This window comes from Pyrus communis, chromosome 14 (assembly GCF_041283825.1).
Source record: "Pyrus communis isolate YQ-2024b chromosome 14, ASM4128382v1, whole genome shotgun sequence".
NCBI classification, from domain to species: domain Eukaryota; kingdom Viridiplantae; phylum Streptophyta; class Magnoliopsida; order Rosales; family Rosaceae; genus Pyrus; species Pyrus communis.
Genome location: NC_142578.1, coordinates 25,814,177 through 25,840,000, shown reverse-complemented (window position 1 = coordinate 25,840,000; position 25,824 = coordinate 25,814,177). Strand labels below are relative to the sequence as shown.

Sequence of the window (25,824 nt, the reverse complement as noted above, 5' to 3'; positions counted from 1 at the left end):
CAGCAATGGCAGCTCAAGAGAATGCATGGCTGGTACAGTTGATGAGTGATTTACATCAACTAGTAGATTATCCAGTACCATTGTACTGTGATAACCAATCGGCAATTCGCTTGGCGGAAAATCCAGTCTTTCATGCAAGAACTAAGCATGTGGAGGTACATTACCACTTTATCAGAGAAAAGGTTCTGCAAGAAGAGATTGAGATGAGACAGGTCAAGACAAATGATCAAGTTGCGGACTTGTTCACAAAAAGTTTGAGTACAGGCAAGCTCGAAATTTTTCGCTGTTTACTCAGTACAGTGCAAAGAATAAGAGCTGACATTGAGGGGGAGTGTTGAGAATCAATGTCAATTGTAGGTGAAGTAAGTGGATGTTGTAGGTGAAGTAAGTGTGTGAGGTTGGTGAAGTAAGTGTGTGAGGTTGGTGAAGTAAGTGTGTGAGGTTGGTGAAGTAAGTGGAGGTTGTAGGTGAAGTAGGTGGATGTTGTAGGTGAAGTAAGTGTGTAGTGTAGCTTTCATTTGGTTTGCTATAAATACCCAAGTCCTCAAGCATTGTAAATCATCCAAGGAGAAACAAAGCCTAGAGCTAAATAAGAAAAGCTTTGCTAATTAGTTTGTTTTGTGAGCTTTCTTTAAGAGTGTACTCTATTTTCTTCTTCTTGGGATCATTAGAGTTATCTTGGATTCTCTTCTTATTCAACAGCAACACCCATCCAATCTAGTGAGGTAAATTTGATTGATGAAGTTACTAGCACCGTGTCAATGACGCAATACCTCTCGATCAATTCGATAGTTTGGTGGTACCAACTAGATGATTAGTGTGGTGAATATCAGTGGGAGGGGTAATATGTGAGGATTGTAAAAAATGTCTTAACATCAGAAAAGTAATAAACCTCATAACAACTAATAAGAGCATTTCCAATCATGCTCTTTATTTTTTTTAGTTGAATTTTAGCTAAAAATGCTAGAAAGCTATTTTAGGAGCTCTCTAAAAATATTATACTCCAGCCAATTAAGAGGAATAGAGTACTTTATGTATAAAATTATCAAAAATTGTATATAATGTTAGGAGCTCCTTTCTCACTCAGATTTAGAGTACTTAAAGCATCTCTAATGGAAGTCCCTATGTAGGGACTCCCACCACCACTTTTAAGTATTCATTTAGGAACTTAAAAAAATCTTTCTATACCTAAAAGAATAAGGAATTGTTATTAGCACTTCAAAAATCTCATTCTACACTCCTCACAAGTGTATTTTTCTTTCTAATTATGGAAAACTTGGAGTGTCAAATGAGATTTTTGGAGTACTAATAACAATTCCCAAAGAATATTGCATCTAATAGTGAATAAAGGGAGTCCTTACAATAGAATCCTTAAATTTGAAGTTTTTATGATTTTATATGATAATTTGATTACATGCACATTTTTTGTTTATGTTAACATTTTTTAATTAGTTAAAATCATTAAAAGTAAAAGCATTAAAAGCATTAAAATCTTCAATCAAGATTGTGGGTTCCGTTTTTCACTCAAGGTGCACATTTTTTTTGTTTATGTTAACCATTTTTTTAAACTAATTAAAAACATTAAAATTAAAAGTATTAAAAATATTAAGAGCTTCAATTAAGATTGTAGGCCCTATTTTCCATTCAAGATTGTTCATATACAATCTCTATATGTGAAAACATACACTATGTATCCGGTGAGTATCTGTACTTTAGGGACTCACTTTCCGACCCATTAGAGATCCATTTTGTTCCTATATTTGTTTTATATTCATGTTATACGGTGGTTGTCCTTATTTAAAGACTCTACTGAAGATGCTCTTAGCAATTTCGTTATCATATGAGCATGTTAAATAGTGCAATAGAAAATGATAATTTCTAGATAATCTTTAATTTTTACTTAGGAGCAAAAGCGGATGCATGTATGGACCAGGTGATCCCAAGACCAATCAAAAGTTCAAAGAAGAGCCTATGAAAACATCCGAGAACCACTCAATGGTATGGGCAAGTGGTGGAAGAGAGAAGACCATGATGGTTGTGCAGATGTTGTGCAACATTAGCTCTAAACCAAGAAGAAATATCACCACGGCTCTGCTATTCTTAGACCTTGGTTTCAACGAAGAAGAAAAACATTCTCTCTCAATTTCCCACGTATCAACTCCCCATTTTTCTTTTCTTTTTTTAATTTCAATTAGGTTGTGCCACCTAGCATTTATTTGAGATGGTGTATTACTCAACCATTTATACCATATGTTTGACATTGTTATTTCTTATAAAAATCACAACATATAAGTTCATATGATCTCCGAAAAATATTTTGTAACGTACTACGAACTCGTAGTTACTTGAACCTTCATCTCATACCATCAAATTCACTAAAATACTAAAGCACAAATTATGACATTTTTATATGTTACATGTTAATAATAAACCTAATTAAAATAATAAACTGAAATTCTCAATACAAATATAGTTTTTTTAAGTATAAATAACACTTATTTATATGATATTTAATAACTTTATTTAAACCCACGCGCTAGGTCTAGCTTGATGCCTAACTAGTGCCTTAGTGTACCTTGATTATGAGTCTATGACCACCCGATGTTAAATCCTAGATCCTCACTGGTTAGGAATTCATTGGAGATACTCTAAGGAGTTGGCCACTCACCTTAACTTCGAATCCTTATAATATTAGATTTGTTGATGTGTGAAATCATTATACGTACTCCACATTACTCAATATTTGTTGTTTACGTATTCAGCTTGACTACTGCCTTAATTTTACCAAAATACCGAAGGTTACAAAAACTTAAAAATAGAAAATTGTAAAATCCAAAAACACCGGCCTGATGGCGCTCTAAAGTTTTATATTGGGAGAATGGAACCTAGAAATATAAAATATTTAATAGTGGGATATATGAAATTAAAATTGTGATTCGAACAATTATTTCCATAAAAGCAGGGGAACACATTTGGGGCTTGCATCGAACGTGCAGGCCTTCATGACTTTTGATCAAAGTTACAATATTAAACACGAAACGGTTCATTCTCTTTTAATTATTCACAGATTATTTTTAGAAAATTAATCTTATTTGGATACCATGTAGACATCATTATTATCATAATCGTGAATTTGTTTGAAATGCATAAATAACTAAATAATCTTCAAATTGAATGAATTATTTTTTAAGATTATTTTTAAATGCTGATACAAAAAATAAATTGCTTCGATTATCATTTTGTATCACATCGAAGGAGGAATGGCTTCTTACCAAACATTATTATTGTAGAATTGAGAAACTCAAAATCCTTATATATGAATCTGACGATGAACAAGTATTGCCGTTCACTGTTCCGTCTTCTTATGACCAAATTCAAGAAAAAGGGCGATCTGCTAAACTATACATATTGCATTTCTAAATCAATTTTGGTCACTTCTCAACAAACATCACCATTATTGTTTTCAACACGATCAGCCATCCTTGTCTTTCATAATCATTATCCTCTCATGCTTCTTCCATACCCCACATAAATTGATCCGGACGTTTTTATCTAACAAGAAAACGAATGTTATAAAGTCATACCACAATCATGGGCACGTTTGAAAATACTTTTATTTAAAATACTTGAAAATACTTTTAATAAAAATGTTTTTGGAATCAATCCTTAGTAAAAATGCAAGTGAATTCAAAAACATTTTCTCTAAATATGTTTTCATTTATTTTAAAAGTAATTTCAAACAAGCTCTGCAATACTTACTATAAAGCCAAATGCCCATCATTTCTAGACGAGAGGACTCTAACTAGGGAAATTTCCTCGATAGGAACTGTAGAACCACGGGAGATAATTGCTCGCTCGTTGTTTTTACATACCAACTTGGTTACATACATGGGAACAAAACTTATTTCCTGACTTGTACTAAGTCCTTATTTATGTGAGGACATGACATCATTTCATTGTGCATACACAATAGAGAATTAAAATCATTCATTCTTTTTATGATTATCAAAGATCGTCTATAGAAAAGTTCATTTATTTTAAAGACTGTTTACCTATCTATATTTGTCGGATAGTTCGACAATTATAGTAACAAATAATATACTTATGATGAACCATCAATTTATTATATTTATATGAATTAACTAAATGTTCTCAAAATCGAATGAATAATTCTATAGATGATCTTTAGACGATAATAAAGCAAATAAATTTCAATTATAACACATATACAGTAAAATTGTAACACATCATGTGAAAAAGAATATTTCTTACTTGTAAAAGAGCTAAATAGTGTCTATATACACATAATTTTTGTCACTTTTTGTAGCCTTTCTGTCAATTTTGCTATTTTATATTTAGCTTTGTCACCTATGTTTGTCCTTGTCCGGAAAATTGTGCTGTTTTCAACATATGTAGAAATAATTTTCTATGGGCATATCCATTTTGCATGCATCCAAATTATTCTTCAAAAACCTTGTTCTCTTACTTTTGTATACCTCAACCGTTTGATCTTTCACGCACTCCAGCTAATGATCCCAGTTCATCACTCGTATTTTTCCCTCTATAAATATTCCTGTACATTCCCTAATGTTTTCATAAACTAATACTCCTCATCAACATCAGATCCTTATCATTGTTCTCCTTTAGATTACTAATTTTGGAGAGAGAGAGAGAGAGAGAGAGAGAGAGAGAGAGAGAGAGAAACATTTGAGATGAAGATCATTAAGACTTCGATCCTAGCACTTTTCTTTCTTCTTCCTTTTGTAGTGGCTGACCTTAGGGTTAATTTCTATACTGCTACCTGCCCCCGAGCTGAATCAATCATACGTCAACTTGTGCAGAAACGGTTTGCAACTGATTCATCTATCACTGGGGCCTTGCTTCGCATGCATTTCCATGACTGCTTTGTTCGGGTAAGCTACATTCTTACATTGAAACACATTTTTCTATTGTTAATATGTACTTCTACTTCGAGAAATTATTTTTCTTGTTAATTTAGGTGATATTTTATTAATTAACAGTCAGGATCAAAATGTAAGTGTAATACAATTTTTATTATGTGTTCGAATGTAGATTGATAATCGATATCAGTCGATATCTCGTTTCATCAACAATTAACCAATGCACTTTTATACATATTGCAGGGTTGTGATGCATCCATACTTATAGATTCAACCAAAAAAAAGTCATCTGAAAAATCGGCAGCGCCAAACTTGACTGTACGAGGATACGAGCTTATTGACGAGATCAAGAAAAGCCTAGAGGCTGCATGCCCTTCAACTGTATCCTGTGCCGATATTGTAACCCTAGCAACCCGGGATTCAGTGGTTCTTGCAGGGGGGCCAAACTATGCTGCTCCAACAGGACGCCGTGACGGGCTCGTATCAAACCCTAACGACGTTAACTTGCCTGGTCCATCATTTTCAGTATCTCAGGCATTGCGATCTTTCACTGTCAAAGGGATGACCCTAAATGACATGGTGACCCTATTGGGTGCACACACGGTTGGTTTTGCCCACTGTAATTTTTTCCAAGATAGGCTTTCAAATTTTCAAGGGTCAGGATCTCCTGATCCGTCAATGGATCCAGCTTTGGTTTCAAAGTTGAGCACACTTTGTGCAGCTAGTAACAACCCCACTACATTTTTGGATCAAAACACATCTTCCACTTTTGATAACCAGTTCTACAACCAGATTCTTTTTAAAAGAGGTGTGTTGCAGATTGACCAAGAGCTTGCTTCTGATACATCTACGGCTGGTATTGTTTCTGGATTTGCATCAAACGGCGTGAGGTTCAGTCAGAGCTTTGCAACTGCTATGTTAAAGATGGGGAGTCTCCAGGTTCTGGTTGGAAATGCAGGTGAAATTAGGAAAAACTGTAGGGCTTTTAATCCTGCCAAGTCAAAGAACTAAATTATGTTAAGAGGGCTCTAATTAATTGTTAATTAGTTTCAGTATTCTTTGTTGTGGAGAATCTGAAGAAATAAGTCTTACTAAGTCGTTGTGCATGGTGTTAGAAAATCTGAATTTCATTGAATGAATAATAAAGTTACACCATTGTTGTTTATATACAACTCTTCATCTCTCACATAATTCTAACCTTCTAACTAACTTGCCACCTATTACAACAAACTCAACAAATTAACCAACTCTAAGTTTTATCACTAACTATGTAACAACCCATCTCGGAATTTACAAAGCAAAAATTGTATTTTTGTATTTTCACTAAATTTGGAGATATTTTTCCTTTAAAAATGATTTTTGGGTCTTAAATGGTGTGCCCAAGGATGGCCCACCCCTGATTTGTCCCCCGGTTCCTTTCCCCTTTTCTTTCTTTCTCTGATTTTTTATAACTCTCTCTCTCCGCTCTTCTCTTCCTGTAACCTCATCTTTCTCTCCCTCCTCTTCTTCTCTCTTTCTTCTCTCGTGTGACCCCCGGACCTCTCTCTCCCTCTGTGATCTCTCCCTCTTTCTCAAGTTTGTCACATAAGCAACAACCCCAAACCAACACCACTGGACCTATGAACCTCGGGAAAACTCAAGCAAACCTTGATGACTATTCATCATCTTCTCTGACGTGTTTCATTTTTTTTCGACGTTGGTAAGCTTCTAGAAACCCTTGGCTTGTGTTTTAGGGTTAGATCGAAGGTTGTTTTAAATGGTGTGTACGTGTTAATCGCAGAAAATGGCTCGGAGTAGTTTTTTCAAATTTTCCGGCAAGCACCGTCCCTTCCGAGGAAATTTCCGGCCAAACCATGGCGAGTTGGCCGACGTGCAAGGTATCAATCTCTTCGTCTCGCTGAGTACTACAACTTTCCTTTTTAAATCACCCAATTTTGTTGAGTATCGAAGAAGTTTTGGGCGTTTTAAGTTTGCCCAGAAACCGGCCAAAACCTTGGCTTGAAAATGAGTCAAACCGACCCATTAACCCAAGGGCCAACCCAATTACCCAAGCCCAAGTCTGAAATCCAAACCCAGGCCTTTGGGCCTGATCACTAAGCCCAAACCCTTAAAGACCCAACCCAGTTTCCTTTTATTTAATTTTTGTTTATTTTTATTTTCAAAACCAAAACCCTTTTAGTTGGACTAGGCTTTCAAGCCCAATACCCTTTAAACCCTAAACCCTATTGGACCCAAACCTTTTAGGCCCAACCCGGTCCAACCCAAAACCCTTGCCCCTGTATCCGTTAACTTTGACCCGATCTAACTTTGACCTGGTCAACGTTCAGCGTTGACTTTGACTTTGACCGGTCAACGTTGATTTTGACTTTGACCGTTGCCTTGTGATAAGGATACGAATAGTACATCACATGTTTTTATGTAAACGATGAAAAATTTTATTTTTTAAGTTATTAATTTTTTTAACACACATATCCTACCATTTATATAGTAACACATGATGTACTATTCTGTGTAACGGTCACAGTAAAAAATCTCTCTAGAAAAACCAGCAAACCTGTGCAAAGAAATGCAAATTTTCTCTTTCCTCATGCTCTAGCCTCTAGCCCTTATAAAAATAAAAATAAAAAAAATAAAAATAAAAGCTTTCATTTCTTTATGTTTTGGGTTTTAAAAGAAAATAATGTATTCGTGCTTGTTTTGAGCATTGAAAATTTGAAAGGCCATAGATTTTTGTTCTTTGTGTTCTTCAAAATTAGGTGTTATTTTTATTTTTTTATAGAAGAAGGGCCTCAACTTTTTTTCCCGCACAGGCCCTTCAAATCAACGGACCGGCCTTATTGACCAACCGAGCCCTATGCAAAAAAAGTGTCTTCGACGTACAAATTTCATAATAAGTGTTGTTCAATTTTTTAATATTCATTTGAATATCATCAATAATCGATCTTAAGTCGTCTCATTCATATTGCAAATCAAATTCTCAAGTTTCAAAACCCCAAATCAAATTTCAAACTGAAGTCTCAAACATGTGAGTTCTGGCTTAAAATATATGTGAGTTGGCTAAGGGCTGGTTTGGTATTGCTGTGCTTTGAAAAAAAGCTGCTTCTGCTGTGCTGTGAGAATAAGCAGCTGTGAAATAAAGCAGCAAAGTGTTTGGTAAACTTTTTTATAAAAGTGCTTTTGAAAAGAAAAAAAAGCAGTATTATAGTGTTTGGTAAACTTTTATGTAAAACAGATGTGAAAAAAAACCTGTTTTTCAAAGCTGGGTTTTGCATCTTCTTGTTTTTGGTTTTTTTTTCACCCAAAACTGTGAAAAAAAGCTGAAGCTGAATGTTTACCAAACACAAAAACAGCTCCCAGCTTTTTTTTATATCAGTTTTTTTCAGAATCACCTCAGTACCAAACCAGGCCTAAGAAAGATGACGGAAAGGTGTCAAGCAAAAGGAGGAAGAAAGAATCTTCAAGGTGCCACCATTTCGTCTCGGAAAAAAAAAGGTTCAAGTTGCGTAAACACGCTTTCTTTCAGAATTCATTTGTTCAAGTGTGCAACAAAAATATCCAAATAAATCTTATGAGTACAATAAAATTATCTAAATTTAAAACTATATCGTCCAAACGTTTAGGTCGACGTATATTGGGCTTTTTCCTTTTTAGCTTCCAGGGCTGTTGGACTAACATGACCTAGAGTGCCATCATTGAAAACTAATTTGAGCCTAAGTCCTTTCTCCCCCACAACCCCCACCGGGTTATAGCAAAATTATCTTTCTAAATGAACAATACATAGGCAACCAAAGTAGGTTTAATTACTTCATGAAAAAAGTGTGCCCTTCTAAATGAACAATGCAAAACCAAGTGGGCAAATATGTTTTGATATTTTTCATCTTTAACATTCACTTTTATCTTTCTTTTTGTCATCACCCGTTTTGCGTACTCTTAGTGAAGTAGGCAGCACGCAGCAATGCCAACTCAATTGCCTATACCATGTTAGCTAATTTATGCCTAACTGGTTCATCAAAACATGTTTGCCTATACAATGGGAGATGATCTCACAATCAGCACACTATTCTAGCAAAAAAAGAAAAGAAAAAGTCCAAAATCATCATCATTTCGGATCTCAATTGTTAAAGTAATCAACTTTAATATGTTATCGATATTTGATCTTTATTTCGTTAATATTGATTATTATAGTGACAATATTTGATTTTAATGAGTAACAATTAAAAATTAATTTCTCACTATTGACAGTGCGACTACAAAAGCTACAGTACTTGGAACGATAAAGTTACCCACAAGCACAGTGAAGATTCCTCGTGCTGTTACTGAAATTGGCAGTTTTCCATTTCTAGCTAAATTCCGAGAGCCTAGAAAACCTTGTAAACTTGACAGAAATGGAACCCTGCCAAACTCCCAATCCCATGCAACATAATTATTTAATAAACTTACTTGTAGGCTTCAGTTTTTCTTTCTTCTTTCTCATTAATTTCTTTATATAGTGTAGAAAACACCGTTTATCTTTTGTCTTTTTTCTTTTTTTTTTTTTTTTTTTTTTTTTTGGGATAAAATCTACGGCTAAGATTGTAGAAAAGGTATTCCAAGAGAGAACGACCACTACCAGCATCTGGTTCTGCTTTTAGGGCACATCCTTTGAGTTTTTCCAGTTTTGTATGCTCACCGTTGAATGAACTGAATATTAGACAAAGTGAACGTGTGTATTTGTACCAAACTATCAAAACTAGGCGCTTTCGGTCCCAGTTTAATAAAGTTTTTGCGATATATTCGGTTTACACACATTTGATTAAAATTCTTCCTCAAAAGACCCATCCAAAGTTTATCCAAAAAAAAAAAATCCATCCAAATATATTAAAAATTAGGGTTTTGGATTTGAGCTTTCAGTGTAATATTTTGCATTCGACATGACAAATTGAGCGTAATGAGATAAAATTAGGGTAATTTAACTGCAGTTACAAGAAAATCAACAGTGTTTGTGGCACAAAATGGGGTGGGGCTATATTCGTGGCCTTCATTTGTTTATTTTTTTGGTAGTGTGCCAAAGCTCCAGCATCACCAACCCTTAAGGTTAATATGTGCCTCAACATAAACAGCAATAACCTTTCCCTTTAAAAATGTTAGTAATGTGACCTTGGAAGACAAATCATGTTTTGAGTTTTTCATATTGTAGGTGGAAGTCTTGCGTTTAAAGACGTCAAAATCTTGAGGCTATCAATATGTGTCAATTGGTTTTATGTTAGATACTCACATCATAACATGTTATATCATTGCCAAAAAAAATTTTGTTAGTATGTCCAATAATCTCACATGCTTCTACGTTAGCTAATAAAAATTGTGCATAAATATAGACATAAAAACACCATACATGAAGAGGCGTGATAAGACATCTCATGTTGAAGATAGAAATCTTGCTTGGAAGGCTTAAAAGATCTTTTGGGTTGGACACCTTCATTTTAATAGATATCTTTTTTCTTTTCTTTTTTTTTTTCAAACATTTTAATAGATATCTCATGTAACACAAAAAAATATGCATCCCTACATCATTAGTTTGTCGAACTAGTTATCAAATCCAGTAAATTAAATTAGTAACGTCCAAAATTTTTAATTAATTATATTCATGTTTTCAAAGAAGACTCTTTCTCATAAACTAAAATTTTTGCGACAAGTCATATAAGAAGTTCTAGTGTTCCTAGTTGAAGTAGATATTTTATTTTTTATTTATAAAGCTATATATGGAAAAGGGAATCAAACGTCAGCCTTCGAGTGACCAAAATACTAACTGAAGTACAAATTCATTATTGATTAAAGTAGAAAGTGTATGACCATTTGGGGTTCTAACTTCTTCTTTCTACTTTAGTAGAGTAATAAATAAAACTCTAAACTCGAAATACACGTGATCGATCTTATATTACACCAAAAAATTTAGTTATATATTTTCTTCCAATTTGATTGATATATATGAAAAGATGTTCTCGTGTTCCTTGATGAATCATAATTTTTATATATACGAGCAATAAAGAAAAAAAAAATCAAACTTGAGACATTGAGTCCAGTAGTACTCTTAACCAACTAGCTTACAACGGCCTTTGCTGGTTAAAGCCAAAATTGGATGACCATTTAGACATTAAATTTTTTTTCTTCTTTTAGTAGAATAATTAATAGAACTCCGAACTCGGAATACATGTGATGTCACGTTATGCTGAATATTTCAGTTATATCTATAACATCATCGCTATAGTACTTCTTTTATTTAACTTCCTCCTAAGCATTTATACTATTGTTAAGGAAAGAGTGCTTCATATCTACTATAAAAAAGATATGAATAAAAATTTGTGCATAATGGTAACATCATGTGTATTTCAATGTTCAACTAAATGTCGAACTAAGCCACTTGGATTATCCTAGCGATGAGGTTGTGTGATAATTGATGGGAGTAGGTTAGATTCAGGATTTCACTGTAACAAAAGAAAAAAATATCGAACTATGCCCCTCAAACAATTTTCTTTCTTTCTATCATCATAATTAAGTGATAGTCTACCCTAAGTTAATCTAAATTATGGTGTGCAGACAAACATGGATGTATCTATATTGGTACTACAAATGTGCTCTCTTTACGCACCCAAATTTGAATTTCTGCTCATAATCCGTATGACATTAAACTAAAATATGATCCTTTCAAAAGATTACAAATAAAGAATTAAAACTTAAGTGCAAAATGAGACGTATGATACTCCTCGTATATAATCTTTAATTCGATGATATAAATATGTAATTTGCAGTAATGCACGCAGAAAGTAACTGTAAGTGTTTCATGATGAGTAGCTACTTTTTGTTTTGTTTTCTTATCAAATATTATTTATGCCTTTCTTCCTTTCTGAAAAACTAGCTAGATCCCCAAGCATTGTATATCAAACACGTTCTCAGAAAACAGCTAGATCCCCAAAATATTATGCCTTTCTTCCTTTCAAAAATAATATTAACCGATCCCTTTCTTTGTACAATTATCATTGTTAGTAGTTTATGTTTTGGCAAACAATATCGTGTGTAGCTCTTGGTTTTTTAAAGTTACAAACGATTCAAATACATGCATCTGACACTTAATCAAGAAATATATAATGATAAAAGGCAGTGACATCAAACTAAAAATAATGATTAAAGCAGCCTCCCTTATTGTATATCAGGAAATCTAGAAATAAAGGGATATCAGGAAGTGTGAAATGTAAAATGGACAGCACCATAATATTCATACATTGCAGCAATAAACCTTAGTCATGAAGCAAACACCGTATAACCTGCAGAGTGCAGAGTGCATGCAGATCCTGGAAAACAAAAAGTTAGAAAAACGCATAAAAGCCAGCACAGACACAAAACCGCGTCTGAAAAACAGAGTCGGTTCATGTTTTGTTCTCAAAACCCTAATATTATATTGCAACAAAGATAAACCAAAAGCGCTCGATTTTTAAGCCAACCTTTACGGCTTCATACCCTCCTCTCGTTTAATGTAAAATAAATAAAAAGATTTAAACTCTGCTAGGTTTGTCTAACGTCACAGAATAAATTATTGCCACCGTTTTTTGACCATCCATTTGGCCTGTTCCTCCCTCTCATCCTATTTTCTTTAATGGCTTCTTCTTCTACAGCTTTCCAGCTTGCGTTGCTTCCCTTCTCAGTCACATGCACTTGCTCCTGCTCTCTCAGACCTTAGTTTTCTTGTCCATCTTTCAAACTGCACACCTCTCACAATCATCAATCCTTTTGTTTTACTAATTTGACCTTTTCTTTTGGCTATTTTCCCATGCAAACCTTGTTCGTATATAGTACGTATACAATACAATGGCATATTATTTCTACATAGACTTTTACTCTCTCTTATATATTTATCGAGCTAATGAATTGTTGATGTACAAAATCAGTGAGACTTTGGAACAACGTAAAATGTCAAGTTTATGGCCTTTTCAAGGTTGTTTTGGTCACCTAGTGAAGATACTATGTAAGGAGATAAAAATGGGGAAGCAAACACAAGATGTACGTAATTCATCCTAAGTTAGGCTATGTCCACAAGGGTATAGGAGTTCTCATTAATATTGAAGAGTTTACACAACATATAGTTCTAACATAATCATCCTTAGTGAGTCCTAATGATAAGTTTAAGTACAATAACAACATTCGGGATTAATTGTAGGAGAATGGTCTTCTTTTATAGTTGAGGAGAGTCTCTGGCTTCCGCTGCGGTCAATGTAAGACTCTATGAGCTTTATTCTAATGTTGACACATGTCCTGTTATGACCGGCATCCTGGTTGGAGAAAAACTCTTGTGCTTCAATAAAGGTACCTCTACACGAATTCTTCAATAGGTCTTTAAAAGTATGAAGTTAAACGATGCTTGTTAATTTCGAGATTGGTCAAGTTTGATACTCACACGAATTTTCTTTTAAACTTCTCTCCTAATAAATGATGAATTTTTCCTTTCACTATTTCGAATCACTTATCATTTCTTTGATTGAATATTTATTTAGCCTGGCTATTATGTTTTATTCATCTTTATTCACTATACATTCCCTAACATTATTATTGCTATCATGATAATGTTATCATTGACTAGGAATTGAAGCTTTTATACTGCACAGTGCTCTTTACATATTGTATGCAACAACAATTATAAAATCTTATCTCAATAAGCGGTGTTGACTATGAATTATAAAATGACAATATGCTTGGTTTTACACTCAGTCTTCCGTTAGCTCCCCGTAGTCTGCGTATTTTCTTAAATTCTCTTTCCAAGTCTTCCTAGAACTTCCTATACCTTTTTTGCCTTAAGTTTCTGTCTCATAATTGCTTCTTCTAACCAAAACATTTATAGGTCTTCAATTCACATGTCCAAACCACCTTAACTGTTTTTCTCTCATCTTATCTTCAATTACGGCCACTCCTACTCTACATCAGATATCCTCGTTCTTAATCTTGTCATTTCTCATGTGCCTACACATCCAACGAAGCGTTCTCATCTCTACTATGCTCATTTTTTGCACGTTTGATGCTTGACCGCCAACATTCCATGCCATAGAGCATTGCGGGCCTTATTGCCGTCCTATAAAAAGATTTCATTGAGTTTTAGTAACGTACATTTGCCGCACAACACACCTAATGCACTATTATACTTCATTCATCCAACTTGTATTCTATAGTCGAGATCTCCATCCAATTCTCTGTTATTTTTCAACATAGACCCAAAATAATGAAAGGGCTCACTCTTTTGTATATCATGACCTTCAATCCTCACCTCTATCTCATTTGGACCCACATTTCCACTGAACTTGCATTCCATATACTTTGTCTTTAACCTACTTAAGCAAAGACCTTTAGATACCAACCCTTCCCACCAAAGGTTAAGCTTCGCATTTACTCCCTCCTATGTTTCATCTATCAACATTATATCATTTGCGAAAAGCATACACTAAGAAATATCATCTTAAATATGTCTCGTTAACTCATCTATTACCAATACAAAAAGGTAAAGACTTAAAGTTGAGCCTTGGTGCAACCTATGGTTAGCTTTTAGTTTGTCCTTCATGAGTTCTTACTACAGTCCTTGCTCCATATCCTTTATTAATTACTTAGATATATGTTACACATACTTCTTTCTTCTCTAGAATCCTCCAAAGAATTTCTCTGGGGACCTTAACATACACTCTTTTCAAATCTATAAACACCATTTGCAAAGCCTTTTGCATATCTCTGTATCGTTCCATTGATCTCCATAAAGAGATAGATTGTCTCTATAGTCGAACACCCTAGCATGAACCTGAATTGATTGTTTGAGACCCGTGTCTCTTACCTCAATTTGTGCTCAATCACTCTCTCTTAAAGCTTCATTACATGACTAATTAACTTAATACCCCTATAGTTCACACAACTATTTTATGTAATGAACAGTAGAACTATAACCATAAACCATGTCTCTTTGTCTTTGTGGGAAACGTATCAATGAATATTTCTACTATCTTGGATGATTATTATTATCAACATCAATACAATTCAAGAAGGAATATGCTAGGGAGATCTTTTTTTAGATCATATTTTTTTAAATTATATTATGTGACAATTGATAGTTGGATATCATCAGTAATCATATAAAGAAGAAATTCAACCATCAACCGTAATGTCACGTGGTCTACAAATATGGTCTAATTAAAAGGTGGTCTCGAGAGCATCAACCCTACAAGAACAAGGGGAAATACTCACAATTGTATGGGACTACTATTTTATTGGTTTCCATCGTTTCTTAAGAACGTCAAATTTAATGTTCAATGCATAAACCTTTCATCAATGCGCGTGCTCTATGGCAACTCTTGATTGATAAATGATGGAAGCTGAACATAAGGCAAAATCCTTCGCCACCTCAAATAGGAGTACCGAATATCAAGACCAATCGAGGGGCTCTAATACAAGATAAAAATCAACGAGCCACATATACTAGAAGAGTGCTATCATTATCACAAATTTGAGCACATTTCGGTAGAACCATCTTCAACCGATGATAAAGAAATATTGACGGTATAAATTTCACATAAACAAATAAAACCTTTGTGGAGCCGAGTGGAAGGATGTAAAAGCTTTGTACTTTCTTTTGGTGAATTGCATGCATGCATATACGACAAAGAGGCCATCCCATTGAAATATAACATTCAGAGATCAATGGAGAAGAGTTGATTGATAGATATAATGTATAGCTGAGATTATGCCACTTCTCAAAAGATTAGAGAGTTAGTTGGAGTTTGTAGAATGTGCACTGTTGAGGTTCTTGTATAAATACTCGTTGTAATAACTGTCCCATTGAGAAAAGTAATACAAAAAGCACTTCAGCTTCTCTTTGCTTTTTCTTGACTTCTCAATCTTCTTCTTCCTCTGAGTTCTTGCTTTCTCCTTCTTGATTTACATTGATCACGTTGTTCTCTTTAAAGAATTTTGAAAGGTTGCCTCCGTTTTGGGGTCGGTGAACAATTTGATGAAGGCTTGTATTGTATCTATTTAGCTCGATCCTCAATGAATGTGTGCAACTAGTGGAGGAGTTCGTGTCTAACTCCCAAGTTTGTGTTTAATTATCAGACTTAGGGTTTCTTGCAAAAGATCATTTTCTATTGTAATTGGAGTTCTCTATTTAGAAAAGTTGGGATACGAGATGTGAGTGGTTAAGTCTATTTTTCTTATATTTTCCTCTCTTTTTACAGTACCAGACGATCAAGGTCGACCCTTTTGAGCGTATCTAAATTTTGGTTGAACTACTCAAATCATATAAGTAATCCTAGGGTTATTATATATTTGTGTCATATTTACAAGTGATATTCTACATTATTCTATATATTAAGAAGAATCAAAGAATTTGCACGTGAGACGATATTTGTGTTACATTTATAGTACAATGACTATTTTTAAGTGTCAATAATTAAGATCTTTTTTAAATTAAAAAAAATTATAAAATTTCATGTTTTGCTAATGTAAATTTAATTAAATTTCAAATACAGAACTAAATGTGTACCTAGAATCGTCAATCCAATTGAGCCATGATACGTGCAAATGAGGCGGTGAGTCATGGTGATAATGGTAGTGGTCATGGGCATGTAGTGGTGGTGATGGTGCATATAAATGGTTGTTTTTTTTTAAGCTCTCACTTTCATATAATTTTAGAAATGACAACTAGTTTGATGAAATTTAAAACTCGGATTTATGCTCCAAATTTCTTTTGTTCACATAAAATTTCTAAATTTTTTATGTTTATATGTCCAAACAAAGGATTTGATTTATGTCATTTTAGAAATCATGTTTTCTTCAAATTCCAAGATTATTTTCCTCACCCAAATTAAGGTCACTTACATTTGTAATTTACTTCATTTTCTATTATATCTCTCGCACACCCTTCATCTCTCCTTCTTCAGTAACACACTGCCAACTTCCATCACATGCCCCCGCATGTTTGATGCTCTAGTTTCCTATTAAAAAAATTGTGAAGGGTAATAATGTAATTTCCTTTGTGGTAATATAATCAATCAAATGCTCTTTCAGCCCTATATATCCCCTCAAACGTCCCTGAAGCGGTTTACTATGTATTCATATGTACTTCATGTTTCTCTTTGTAACTTTTTTTAGTTTTCCCATTCAACCTAGGTTTCAGCAGCTTCAAAGACCAAGACCTAACGGAATATATGGAAGATCATCATCAACATCAAGGCCAAGACCCTGACGGTAGTAGTCCAAGCAACGGCTCGACCGAGAGAAGCCCTGAGCCGGTGAGGTCAAGATGGATACCGAAGCCAGAGCAAATCCTAATTCTGGAGTCAATTTTCAACAGTGGAATGGTGAATCCTCCAAAAGAAGAAACTGTGAGAATAAGGAAACTGCTTGAGAAGTTTGGCTCTGTTGGGGATGCCAACGTTTTCTACTGGTTCCAAAACCGCCGGTCGAGATCTCGCCGCCGACAACGGCAGTTGCAGGCAAGCCTTGAACAAAGGACCAATAATAATATAAACAGTAATCCAATGGCTTCTCTTTCTCATCACCAATTGCGTGGTGAAATTCAGTACGGAATAAGCTGCAGTGTTCCTGCTGCTGCTCCTCCCTTGGCTTTCGGAGCTTCTCCTAATAATTTCCTTATGGGTTCTTCATCTTCTTCGTCTTGTGGCCATCATCTGATAACAGATCATGATGTTCATCATAGTACTGCTTGCGTTGATGATCAGTTCTTTCCAGTTTCTAGTCAAATGGGGTTTCCGGAAATCGAGCAGAGCTCCGGTGTAACGTCTGCGTTAGGAGGAGGCCCTTCTGATACCTCAAATTTCCACTTCCAGTCTGGTAATTGCATGGACCGTTTCACTAATTTTTATACTTTGTTTGTACAGCTATATATTCGCACTCTTTTATATAATTACATTCTCTCATCTGAGCTCAAATTGAATCAGTTTTTCATTTCTTCAGTACGTTTAATTTGTTATATCAGTTTCCTAAAGCAATTATTTTCAATTTTGTTGAGTAATATTACACTGTTGAAGTTCCATAGATTCACAATTAGTATGAGAACGACGGAGTATATAATTCGGTAGCAGCTTTTTGTTGATGTGACAGTTATTGTGTTTGAATTGTATGAAAGTTGTAGATTTCCCTAAATCCATGTAATTCCTTTTTGTGGCAGTCTTTTCCACTTGGTTTCAGATTGCTTTTAAGAAAATTTTGCAATGAAAAAGTGTGACCTTTTTAGGTAGTTGAAATGGATTTAAAAGAAAAAAGAAAAAAAGAGTATACCCCATATACATTAATTATTGTTTGACAATAATATCGATTTCAATTATAATAACAATCTGCAAAACTTCATTGTTAATTCATGAAGGATATTCGTTAAGTTTCGTAATACTTAAATGTAAGGAAAAATATTCTCTGCTTTTGTTTGCCCTAAGATTCTGTGATCTTTTTCTTGTACAAAAGCCTTTTTGTGTTCTTTTGGACCTTGACACTATGAAACCTGAAGAACATCTGCATTAGTTTAATGAATCATCCTCAAGGATTTAATACTGATAAACTCAAGTGCTAATCGAATCAAGAGTCTAATGTCTTTTTCAATTATGTATTTGTTAATGTGAGCCCTTTATTCCTTGAACACGGGTTGAAAGCTCCGGCAAGATTTTCTCCAATAACCTTTAATTTGTTTTTGAATAATCCTAGCTCTTGTATGAGTTCTTGACCCATCAATGACTATCATATCTCTCTCAAAACTCAAATTAAGAAGCTTAGCTATTACGTGAAGTACTGAATCCATGAAGGGTCCATTGATTTATTTTCAGGTCTCATCACAGTGTTTATTAATGGATTTCCAACAGAAATTCCCAAAGGGCCACTTGACATGAAAGCCGTGTTTGGACAAGATGTGCTATTGGTTCACTCCTCTGGACTCCCACTTCCAATCAATGAATTTGGTTTCTTGGCACACAGCTTGGAGTCTGGTGAAAGCTATTTCCTGGTACAATACTCTCTCTCTCTCTCTCTCTCTCTCTCTCTCTCGTGAGTCATAAATAAATTTACATTGTTATATATACTGCTGATTAAGTCGCCAAATGTTTTGTTAATGCAGGTTTCAAGACCAAGTTAAGTAAATTTAAGCTGCACCTACAATATGGGAGCTTCCTACATGTTTCTTCTTCATCTTGCCTTCTTTTCTGGTTTCGTTATCGTCTTTAGTTTCCCCCCACCCCCACAGTGTGATTATTAGAAAAATATATCTATATATTAGCTACCATGCATGATAGTTTATGGTCAATCAAATTATATCCTATTTCTCTTCTTTCTTTCTTCATTGTATTACTGAAATTGACCTCATCAGCATTGCACAATATATTTAGGGACTTCGTATATGAAACAGCAGCATGTTAGCTTGCATATTTTTTTAGAACAATATGGATATTAGATTGGAATGTTGTGTTTTTTATATTAAAATCTTGTCGTGGATATAATTTAAACTCATAATATCTTTCAACAAAGATGGTTTGCCTATATATATGTGGCTTAAATGTGGAACTTAAGGTGACAATACACAATATGTTTTTCTCCACTTGTGAATATGAAATCTAGGTTTAACTCAAAGATTGTGAGTTTGATTCATGATTATTATGTTTGACTCGTTGTGTGGCTTAATCAAATCTCCTTCGTCCCCAATTTCCCTCTCTGTATAGAATAAATAAATGTGACATTTAGGACCATTACTCGGCCAAATACTCTAGCTAAGGCCTTGTTTAGAATTTTGGTTCATATTGAAATATTGTTTAACTTCAAACTTAAGCAGTAAAAAGTGTTTGATAAAATAAACATCTAATTATTCTAAAAGCAATGGAATCTGACAACAGCTTTTAAAAGCCACATCTAAGTTGTTTTTGAAAGCTTTTTCATAAGAAAACCGTAGCCTTTAATGAAGTTTCAATTCTCTTAACCCTCATTGGTTTTTAACTTTTTAGAAATGAAATCTACTTAATCACCCCACCCCAAACCACAACCGTCTGTGCACAACCCCACTCAACAGCCTCCATCTTCCACCACCCGCCACCACTTTCAACTGCCACCACTTCCACCACCTTCATCCCAACCAACCCCTCACCACCATCAGTCCTCTGCCATCACCATTGTTGCCACCACAATCGATATTTGCCACCACCACCACTTGTATCACTCCAACCAAACCCCATCACCAACCAATGTTCTAAAATAGCTTGACGGTAATCGGGCGGTAGCTTTTGATAGGTTATTGGCCTTATTATATTGTATTCTTTGTTTTGGCTTTGATATATGGTGGTTACGGCAACAATGATGTTGCCAGCTGTTTAAGTAAACCTATCGACCGCAAGAGCTAGGAAGACCCACATAATCCCGATGATAATATGATAAAGGCTAGCAGAGGATGTCTTATGATTTGGAAGAGCATCAACTACTTGATTACCTCCCTCATGAATGTGAAAAGATCGAAAATGTATTTGGGAACTCTAATGCAAGCACTTCCTCTCTACTTCACCCTCAAGTGGGAAAGCACCAACTGAAGAAACCTAAGAAATCAAGAACCAAAAGCAAAATCAACTTTCAACCAAATAAAATTTCAATCTCGAGCTAAAGCTAATTCAATAGCTTTAATTATTGCTATTACCTATGGCACAACAAAATCAGATATAAAATAGAGTAAACAGTTAGCTTTTCACTAATCTAAGAATTCAAGTAACAAGTTTAATATTGAAACTACTGATTAAAAATCGAATAACTTGAATCAGAAGAATGTCATTCTAGCCAGTGTTTAAAATATCGGTATGGGTGGAAATATCGATATGCAAATTTGTGAAATTATTGACGGATATATCAAATATCGATATCGATATCAGTTGTTTTCGATGGAAATGATGAAAACTTAAAATGAAACTTTAGGGATTGTCAAACATTGGTTTGGACGAAATATAGAAGTTTTTCCGATGTGTTAGAAATATCAACGATATCTGTCGATTTTAGCCTAAATTTAAGAGTTTCTCCGATATGAGGTGAAGTTTAGACTTCAACCCCCTTTCCATATCTTTCTTTGATTTTTTGAATATTTTCATAGAAATATCAACCGTATTGAAGAAATTTTAAACATTAATTATAGCTCATTCTAACTATTAAATTGTCAACAATCAACAATAGCACAACTAGGTATGTACAAACAAGGCACGGTGTTTAGTGTAACGTGTATCCACTTCTTTCAGCCAAATATGTTTTCAGAGGTTCGTCGGTGGGTGAATATGAGATTCTTCAGATCTCTTATCAAGAAAAAATACGCAACTTTTATTTCTTCTGCAGCAGCTTGCCTTCAGTTTCTTTAGGAATCGCTTACTTATCAAGAAAAAATAAAAATTAAGTTCCAAACTTTACTCTTTTAAACTAGAGTTAAAGTATAATGACCAATTCTAAACTTTACTCACTCATAAAAAATACTAACTAAATTTGATTTTTTTTTTTTTTTTGGGTCTGACTCTCACACTCATGATGGTACACTACTAATCACTTAAGGTTATAATATGTGTATTTGTTCATTAATTAATATTATATCCTTAATGTTTGATTGTGATATTGTAAATTTAGATCATATATTTTAAACAAGGTTTCACCTAATTAACATGTGTTGAAGTTTTTGGGTTTTTTGTTTGGGAAGTGTTATTGACACTCCAAAAATCTCATTCTACACTCCTCATAAGTGTATTTTTCTTTTCTAATATAGAAAGTTTGGAGTGTAGAATGAGATTTTTAGAATACTAATAACAATTCCCTTTTATTTTTGGTAACTGGAGAAACAAAAGGGTTAGGCGAGTCGAACTATATTCAAAAGGTTTGGCAGTACTACAATATGTTAACAACTTAAAATTATGTGGGAAAAGACACTTTTTCATATAGATATTTTCCTCATTACTTGCCAAGACACAAATAAGCAACTTCCTTCTTAGTGTTTCCCAATCGTTGGGTTGAATGTATAGAAAAATATGGCTTAATTTTCTAAGAATTCTAGGTAAGTATATACAAAAGTATGGCTTAATATGGTTCTTCCTGTTGACCGCTCTTGTTTAGGTACGCATATATAACTATTACTCCTACCTCATCGTTTATCTTCGTTCTAAATCTTTTGGAATCTCTCAAATTTTCTTTTTTTGGGCAACCTCCAATTTTCTTCTCGACCCGAACAAAAATAAGTGGGGAAAATATTGAACATAGAAGTTGATGAAACTGCATGGCCAGTAGTACGTGCTGGATTCCTCTTCTTGAATAAAAACCCTAGAAAAGAATAAGCAACTTGGCATCCACACCGACCAATATAACCAATCCAAAACAGACGGATGTTCGGTACGGAATAAAATACTGTGTGATGTCAAAATTTATAACTTTTATTGGCTGGCATCTCCTTTGAAATTGCTTGTTTAACTTTCGTTAGATTCTATGGTTCTATAGATGCCACAATAGAAAATTACTGTGCTTAAATTTTAATATACATTGTTAGCAAGGTTATTGATCTTCTTGTACTTGACCAACGAACAGCCAGTCAACCCTTTTGGGAATCCAATGTTGAAAGTTTCAATGAAAGGGGGGGTGCCATCTTACATTTATTTTTACTTCACACAACCTTTGTTAATTTATATTTATTGATCTTCATCAATTTATTCGATTCAACGACCGTAAATTAATGGAAGGTTGAAATCTATTTTTAATGAATTAAAGAAAAATCTTGTTAACAAAGTTTGTCAATATCCTTGTTAAGTGGAGATGTTGGTTTTGTAAAACTATCCTTAAAAAGGTGGTCATGCGGTTGCTCACGTGACAATTTAATGAGGATATTGACCATTTTTTACGGAATAACCAAAATGATTTACTATAGACAAACTTAGTTACTTAAAGACCACTTGTATCGATTTTTATTTTCAAGAACCAAATTGAGGAGTTATGTCCATCTTATAGACTATTTTGGCTAAAAGGGGTTGGTTTGACAAAAGTAGCATGAAAAAGGTAGTCATGTGGTTACTCTCGTGACAATTTAATAATGATGTTGACAGATTTTTCGGAATGAGCAAAATAATTTATGGTGGACAAACTCAAAGACCACTTCTACGATTTTCAATCGTAAAGACCAAAATAAATAGTTATGATAATCTCAAAAATCATTTTGGATAAAACACCTAATTCGACTGCATTTTCATAAAGTTACAACATAGAAGGAGATTTGAAGATCTTGCATACAATTAAACAAGATGTTCAAGTTCATTGGCATATTTTATCTATCAAAAAGGCTATTTTGACACATTATGCATCAAAATCCTAACCATGCGCTAAATCGCATCTTTCGAGAAGCTAACATGGCATCAATTGATTCAACTACGGTAGGGCGCAACGATAATCAGACTTTGTATATTTGGTGATTCTTTCGGACATTCTTTTTAAATGTATAATGGGTGATGTTAATGTCCTCCTATATCATCTTTATCGATAAATCATATCATCCTTGTTAAGTTCTTCAGCTTATGCAAAAGCTTACCCAGTCCAAGTAAGCCAGCACTTGAAGATTCAACTCCTCTTTCATCTTCCTCATAAGCTCACCAGTACGCAATGAAGTAATCTTATGACACGGAACTTGAACTTGGCGTACTCAGATTCATCAAAACTTGTGATAAAGACTTCTTATAAACCCTAAACCTGGAAAGAGATCCTCTCTGGATCTCTTCCACCAAGACCACCGGATCAAATGATCTGCACCCTTGAAATTTGATCAAATGACTAAAATTATTATAACTTTTAAAAGGAGCCTCTGTTTTTAACCGTTCAATCAAATTTTAAAAATCTGGATCACTTGATCTGATGACCTGGATAGAAGAGACCCAGAGAGGATTTCTTTCTCCTAAAATACCCACCCCATAATGTCCTAAACACAAAAACAAGGGCCTGAAACAAGGGGCACGGATCAGAGAGGAATGAAAGCCCAGGTCTAAACAGTTAAATTACATGTAGAAAAATGGGTACCAATGGACCTATCCTACTTGGGCCCCAAACTGTCCAAATTGATGCTAGTTCCAATACCATTATCGTGACCTCGAAATGCAAAGTAACAAAATTTTAAAAATAACATTCTTACAAACAAAAATTAAAAGAATTATTCCCTTTATTGGACTAAGGTCTAAGTTCAAGCTGCCAAAAGTCTATTGGTGGATGATCTGTAAAAATTAAAAACCATGATAAGACCTTCTATGTAAGTTCCCAAAAAAGTTTACGGTATGCCCTGTCCTTGAAATGGAATAGTCTCTCATTCCTTAGACTTTTTGTAACAAAAATATAAAATAAAAAAGGAAAAGAATGTCTTCATATTGTCGTCCTAATCATGGTGAAAGGCTAGCACATATCAGTGAACTATAATCAGAAACAAGCATTGCTCTCTAAATTTTGGCTCAATTAGAGTTTTAGTCCTTAAATTAAAAATTTACGAGTTGGACTCATCATAATAAGGAGCAGTGGTCATTTTGGGAAACACTGCTAGAATTTATATACAAAGCAAAGAGTTTAATACTAAGATAAAAAAAGGTTTAAAAAGGGGAACAAGGGACAAAAATTTTAACATGATTACTCAAAATGATCATTGCTACAGATTGTGATAAGTTTATAAACCAATACTTAGAATTTTTTGATTTCAACATCAAAAAGCTCCAATTCGACTAAAGTTTTCGACTAAAATTTAGAGTCAATGCTCTAGTTTTTTTCTAATCTAAAAGGAAACAAATTTAAACTCTATAAGAACTGGACATGAGTGAGCCAATTCTCCAATGAAAAGAAATGTCAAATGTGCCAAATAAAAGCAACCGCAATTGACATGACCATTCCCCTCCTTCACCCCTACTAGCTCTCACTGCATATATGATTCCATTGTCCTGCCGACAACATTGTCATTCACAGTTATTTGGTATCCCTTGATAAAAGCTCATGCAAAGATCTGTAGACCCTACTTGAAATTCTTTCCTTGTTTCCATGTGTCTACGACCCTACTTGAATTTATCAATTACCCGAAAAGTTACGTTGTGTGACCATGTAACACTTCATCATATATCAACCTCATATTATAACTACAATCAAATTACATCACATGTATTTTTTAGTCGAATATATTGCACGTATTTTACTGTTCATATACCCTGAAGTATACAGAGGAATGTTTTGAAATGATTCACTTCAATGAGCTGTTCTAATTATTTGACCAATTTTAGACCAGAATATTCCTATATTCAATCATTTATACACCTTACAGGGTGAGTCAATCACAATGTTATAATCTGGGTGAATTGGTAACACTATATTAACATACTAAATTATGTTACAATTTACAAGCCCAATAACACTTCCCTAATACGGTTAAATAGCACTAATATCATAGTGACGGAGTATTGCCAAAGGCAAAAATTCTAAAATGGTCCACTTAAATACCCAATTTATAACCAGCATTGACATAATACACGATTAACAAAGGCAAAAAGTCAGTACACTTTTGTTTGTACTAAGCCATTAGCATTTCCACTTATAAATTATAAGAACTGGTGTATGCTACGAATTGGCTCAATGCCATATCAATTTTGCATCAATACCATATCAATAATCTACATCGATAATTAAAGTGCTATTTAAATGGGGGCATTTTACACATTTTATCTCTGTTAATAGAGAAAAATTTGTGTCAGGCTCGACTGGTCAATATTGGTTATGCTGAATGGCACTGCTACCCACTCAAAACTTGTCATTTGTTTTTTACTTATTTGGTTTAACTAATGGCAAGTTTTCAGTGGATGGTAGTGCCACTCAGCACAATCCAGTGGCAAGTCAAGCCCCACACAAGTTTTTGTCC

At 34.2% G+C, this 25,824-nt stretch overlaps 2 protein-coding genes and 1 long non-coding RNA gene across 3 annotated transcripts; all 3 read left to right on the top strand.

The window, feature by feature from the left end:
- The first annotated feature begins 4,532 nt into the window (after positions 1-4,532).
- Positions 4,533-6,073, top strand: LOC137711942 (peroxidase 57). Its single transcript, XM_068451095.2, has 2 exons — positions 4,533-4,913; positions 5,145-6,073. The coding sequence occupies exons 1-2, from the start codon at positions 4,713-4,715 to the stop codon at positions 5,910-5,912; spliced, it is 969 nt and encodes a 322-aa protein (XP_068307196.2). The 5' UTR covers positions 4,533-4,712; the 3' UTR covers positions 5,913-6,073.
- Positions 6,074-6,376: 303 nt separating this feature from the next.
- LOC148691481 (uncharacterized) lies at positions 6,377-9,356 on the top strand. The gene is made up of 3 exons (XR_015955440.1): positions 6,377-6,600; positions 6,682-6,778; positions 9,144-9,356. It is a non-coding gene; the product is annotated as an uncharacterized LOC148691481 (long non-coding RNA).
- Positions 9,357-16,897: 7,541 nt separating this feature from the next.
- Positions 16,898-19,232, top strand: LOC137712067 (WUSCHEL-related homeobox 11-like). The gene is made up of 3 exons (XM_068451213.2): positions 16,898-17,753; positions 18,737-18,912; positions 19,024-19,232. Exons 1-3 carry the CDS (start codon positions 17,108-17,110, stop codon positions 19,039-19,041), a joined length of 840 nt encoding a protein of 279 aa, XP_068307314.1. The 5' UTR covers positions 16,898-17,107; the 3' UTR covers positions 19,042-19,232.
- The last annotated feature ends 6,592 nt before the right edge of the window (positions 19,233-25,824 follow it).